Source organism: Macadamia integrifolia, chromosome 2 (genome assembly GCF_013358625.1).
Source record: "Macadamia integrifolia cultivar HAES 741 chromosome 2, SCU_Mint_v3, whole genome shotgun sequence".
In the NCBI taxonomy this organism is placed as follows: Eukaryota; Viridiplantae; Streptophyta; class Magnoliopsida; order Proteales; family Proteaceae; genus Macadamia; species Macadamia integrifolia.
The window spans coordinates 16,889,708-16,895,038 of NC_056558.1; the positions used below are offsets into that span (position 1 = coordinate 16,889,708).

General features: G+C 36.0%; 1 protein-coding gene across 1 annotated transcript in view; it reads left to right on the forward strand.

Annotated features, from left to right (window-relative positions):
• Positions 1-552: 552 nt before the first annotated feature.
• LOC122093839 (probable E3 ubiquitin-protein ligase XBOS32) overlaps positions 553-5,331 on the forward strand; it is a gene marked incomplete in the record, with an annotated part of 7,754 nt that continues 2,975 nt past the window's right edge. Inside the window, 8 exon segments of the mRNA XM_042664371.1 lie at positions 553-1,478; positions 1,621-1,680; positions 1,851-1,922; positions 2,028-2,203; positions 2,298-2,458; positions 3,442-3,500; positions 3,605-3,651; positions 5,049-5,189. Of these exon segments, the coding sequence (XP_042520305.1) occupies positions 1,284-1,478; positions 1,621-1,680; positions 1,851-1,922; positions 2,028-2,203; positions 2,298-2,458; positions 3,442-3,500; positions 3,605-3,651; positions 5,049-5,189 (911 nt within the window).

The following is a 5,331-nucleotide window of genomic DNA, read 5'->3' on the forward strand; positions in this document are numbered from 1 at the left end:
TCATGAAACCATACGTGATGCCTCATGCCTCCACGTACAATAACTGATCCAGGCTGGCAAAACAAGGGTTCTCTCTCTCTCTCTCTCTCTAAATTGCCCCATTATAAAATATATCATTTTCCACATCGTGCTGTGGTGCACATTACACACACACAATTGATCGTAATCTGCTGTTTACCAGGTGGAATACAAATGATATTTAACTGATTTAGTTATTCTAATCTAATCCGGATTTGACGTTAAACAAATCCACTAATCAGAAAAGATTAGACAAGTTTATACCAATCTAACGGTTGAAACTAATCACATTATAACCAATCTAACGGCAAGAAACTACCTCCACGTGTCACAGAACAATCTTACTCTTAGAGAGGTCCAGCTCATTTTAACATTCTTGAAGAACACCAAGCAAGGCAAAGGGAAAGGCAAGGCGGCTTCATTTCCTCTCCTCTCTCACATTACAGCTTCGCTGAAACTATTAATTAATAATGACAACCCAGAAAATATCGATTAAAAGTCAATTAAAAAAATTGATAAATAATTCAGATGGGTACGCTCTTGTCATCATTTAATGGCGAAACAACCAACTACCATTTGACTGGCCTCCCCAATCATGGAGACACGCTTTTCTTGCAGGCTTGTTGGTTGGACGCCACAGTAAAAAGTGTTCATCTCCAAATCAAAATTCTTAAACTCCTTTTTTTTTCTTTTCTTGTAATACCCGTTATTTTACTTGTTCTAAGTTCTAACAAGGAATTTCTTCAGCCATACATCTTTTTTGGATCATATACGATCTGGGTTTTGATGAAAACGGCAAATGGTGGAGAATTTCTATTTGGATATTGATTATTTAAATTTTTCAGGGAGAATTCTAATGTGGGTTGTTCTTGTTTCCATGAAAATTAAATGATTTTGAAGAAAAAGAGGGTGGAGTTTTGTTGGTTTTGGTTAAACGGTTCTGTGCAGAGAGAACAGGGTTGCTTCCATTTCTTTCAACCACCTTTCAATTCCTCTCAGAAAAGTTAGGCTTCTTCACATTATAACAATTTCTTTTGGATATCATTTTTGGGAATTTGGTTGGGGTTGTTCGTTATTTGATTATGAAGAAGAAATTTGTACAAAAGAGAAGCAGGGGATTTTCCTTCGGTTTTTGGATGTCTAATGATTATGGAAGAACCCGTTTGCAGTATAGGAGGCTTTAATATGGCCCTGTAAAGCCAAGGGAATTCTACAGAGAGGAGACCATAATCGTCTCTAATAATAACCTTTAACCTGTGGAAATCATGAGATTTTTTAGCATCATGGGCAATTCTTTTGGGTGCTCTGCTACTGGGGAGCGCCTGGTTTCTGCTGCTAGAGATGGGGATCTTCAGGAAGCCAAGGCCTTATTGGAATATAATCCGCGCCTGGCTAGGTACTCTACTTTCGGTGTTCGGAATTCTCCCCTCCATTACTCTGCAGCTCATGGCCACCATGAGGTAATCCACATATTGTCTTCATTACCAAAAAAAAAAAATCCACATATTGTCTCACTATCTCAATTGTTTTTTCAGTCTATTGAATTCACGGGTTTACTCCAATTATATTCTCAACAATGGTTCAATTGTTTCTTGTCTTTAGATTGTCTTTCTCTTGCTTGAATCTGGAGTTGATATTAATCTCAGGAATTACCGTGGGCAGGTAAGCCAATCCAATCTTCTCATTGGAATATGTTGTCTTTATCCTTCATTTTTCTTGAGCTAGGTTTGATTTCTTTTCCATCTTCCTGCTTCTCATGATGTTTGGTTTTTAGCCTACCTAAATTTGATTGGATTCTTATTCATAATTGAGTTTCTCATCCTGTTGAACAGACTGCTTTGATGCAAGCTTGTCAACATGGTCACTGGGAAGTTGTTCAGACTCTAATGATTTTCAAAGCCAATGTAAGATTTTTATTTCATCTGACAATTTCCAATTCCATTGCCAATAAAGTGTTTTAAAGTTTTCAGGATAACTCTCTGAAAGATAATTGGGTGATTAAATTTTAGATATGCAGAGCAGACTATCTAAATGGGGGTACAGCACTCCATTTTGCTGCCTTAAATGGGCATACCCGATGCCTTAGGCTCCTCCTTATGGATTACGTTCCCAACATTCCTGATGTTTGGAATATCCTTAGGAAAAGATCTACTAAACAAGAATCCACAGAAGAATTTGATGAAGGGTACACGCTCCTCATTGTTCTCCATTTTGCTTTATGATATTCTGGAAACTATTGATTTATATAACTTTATTCTGTTTCATTTTCTTTTGGCCAGTGCCCTCAACAAGATAATAAATAAACCTGCTGATGGAGGTCTCACTGCCCTCCATATGGCAGCACTAAATGGACATGTGGAGACTTTGCAATTACTCTTAGACTTGGGTGCCAGCGTTTCTGAAGTTACTGTGGAAGATGGTACAACAATTGATCTAATTGGTAATTCACTGTAGTGCTCACTATAAATTTCTAATCATTACTCATTCTTTGTTAAATCAACAACAATTTATTCTGTCATTTGACCATGGTTGGAGATTCTAGGCAACAATTTTCCTGTTCTTTGGTTTTCGTGAATTTCTTTTTTCCTTTTAAATACTTGACGATTCAAGGTCTAACCATTCTGATTTAATTTGTTATATGTAATTTTCGATGTTGCCATAATTTGTTAACTTTTGAAATTGGGCATGACAGTGGCCTAAGTGGTTCCATTCCTCTGATGATACTCCTTGGGTGGTTTCCGCTTAGTACTTATTATGATCCCCCCCCCCCTTCTTCTACATGATGTGTTGAATTGTCCTATTTATCTCATGTTTGCAGCCTACTATCTGATCATTTTGTCTGTAATAAGGATCTTGTGAGATTTTTAATTTAGACTTAAGTTGTGCAATATTATGGTAAATAGATAACAATAGGTTTGTTCTTTTTCACCCTCCCAAATAAGCAGAGAGGGAGCCTTGGTAAACTCTGTGCTTTTGTTTTTGATCCCTCATGTTTGTTGTGGTGCTAGCATTTTTGGATCTTTTGAAAAATTTCCTACTCTATAATTAAGTCATCAGGAGAAATTGAAGGTTTCTACATTGTATGAGAGCTTAATGAGTACATACCGTTGCCTAGTGTCAACCATTTCACATATTACCTTCCCCCCCCCCCTCGCGCCTCTTTTCTTCTTCAATTCCATATGAATTTATGGTATAAGCATGATGAAAGGAAGACAGTGGCTTGAGCACTGTGACTTAAGTAATGAGGATAATAACCCATCTGGAAAATGCCAATCTTTATTATCACTTTTAACAACAAAAGTTACCAACTGGCTACCGTTTCTCTTATATGCTTACAGTTCTTGACTTTCACTCAGTATGTGGCTTTTTAGCCTTGTTCACAATCATGACTTCTGAAAAACCCACCTTGTATCCACTGTGCAGGTGCCGGAAGCACTCCACTTCATTATGCTGCATGTGGTGGAAATAAACAATGTTGCCAAGTATGTAGACATAATGTTGTAACTATATCCTATATGGGATGATTTATATTTGTTGCAATCTCATCCTGAATGAGCCTATTATTTATGTGTATTTTGTGATTCAGGTTTTGATAGCCAGGGGTGCCAGCCTAACTGCTGAAAATGCAAATGGGTATCTCCTTAACTTACAATCTGTATTTTTGGCTTTCTATGTAACACAAGATGTTTTCTTAGTTTAAACTTAAAATCAACCATATATTCATTTTTTTCTGTTCTTATAAGTTTGCACACATAAGAAGGCATAGGAAGGAAAGTTTGAATTTTTCAACAGTCTTTGGGTTTTCATGGCCTGTTCATCTGTATTCGAGATTACACAGTGCATTTGTTAGATTATTTCAAATTGGATTGCCAGAATATCAATTTAAGTAACTTAAAATGATTTAGAACATTATAGCACTAAACGGCTACACTACCATAACGCTTGGAGATGAAAATAGTCTTGCTTTTAGATTTGTTCAAACATAATAAGGGATATTTGTTAATTTAGATTTAGATTGTCTTGTTCCACTTACCAAATGTCCTGCAATGGTGATTAAAATTTAAATCCAGAACATCTAGGTTAACCATTAGATTAAATATCTCGCCACCAAACCTTTTTGTCCAGATAGTTGCAGAAAGGATGATTTGTATTCAATTAGGAAAAATGGGACAATTAAAATTAAGGCACGACTGGATGAAGAAATGAAAGTTGTCTCAAGATTTGAATCTGAGAACTACTAGGCCCCCGATTTTGAGAACTGAAAATGATTTTTCAACAAAGAACTAGTCAAAATTTATTTGACCATGAAATCATGCTATCAATTAAGAAGAAAATTAGAGAATATTCCTAAATAAACTAGGCATTCATTGTTTTCCTGCTTCAGTGGGTGGATTCAGGTATGGTTTCATGTTTTTTAAGGGAAAAAAAAGAAAAGAGATTCCTATCAGTGTCATGTAGAAAAGAGTATATACAGAACATCATTCTAATCTGTAAGTACAAAATTAATTATGGAAGAAACCATTTGGGGTCTGAAACAAATGGCTGATTATTTCTTTTTATTATCTATCAACATCAATTACAAGGTTTTTATCGAAATTTTAGAGGCTTGCGAGCATTTGCCCTCTTGTTTGTCAGTGACACTAGGTCATTTCTGACATGGATTAAGATTCCAAAAAAAAAAAAAAACAAAACAAAAACCAGTTTGTGTCAAACTCTAAATGAAACTAAATCAACAATAGTTGGTTCTAGTGGATTGAAATGAAACTGAGCTGAAGTTTCTAGCTACAAAATCAGTCTTTGACCGGGCCAGGTTGCCGTCCCCTGTTAGCCCTGAAATTGATCAAAGAACTGAGTTTGAAAATGAAAGTAATTGAGCAACACCTCTCCTTCAGTTAAATCTATTCTGGGTGTTAAAACAGAAAGGTTCTTGTAAAGAATGATACTTTTATATGTTTTTAAGACTTAAGAGTTATGCCTTTTTTTTCTAATCATCAAACTGTCTTCTTATACCTGTTTTATTTTGTTCATAGATGGACACCCTTAATGGTTTCCCGTTCGTGGCATAGAGACTGGCTTGAGGGAATTTTAAGTGAACAGGCACAAGCCCAGCCCCAAATTCTTCCTTCTCCGTACCTTTCTCTTCCCCTTATGAGCATTGTCAAAATTGCAAGGTAAGTTACTCTAACTTCCTGTCTCCAACGATCTTCCATTATATTTAAATATATAAATATCCATAATGTTTTGCTTGTAGACCATTTTGAAATTTTCACTTGTGGAGAGATTGTGTGAACTTCTAACTCTTCCTTCCCCCCT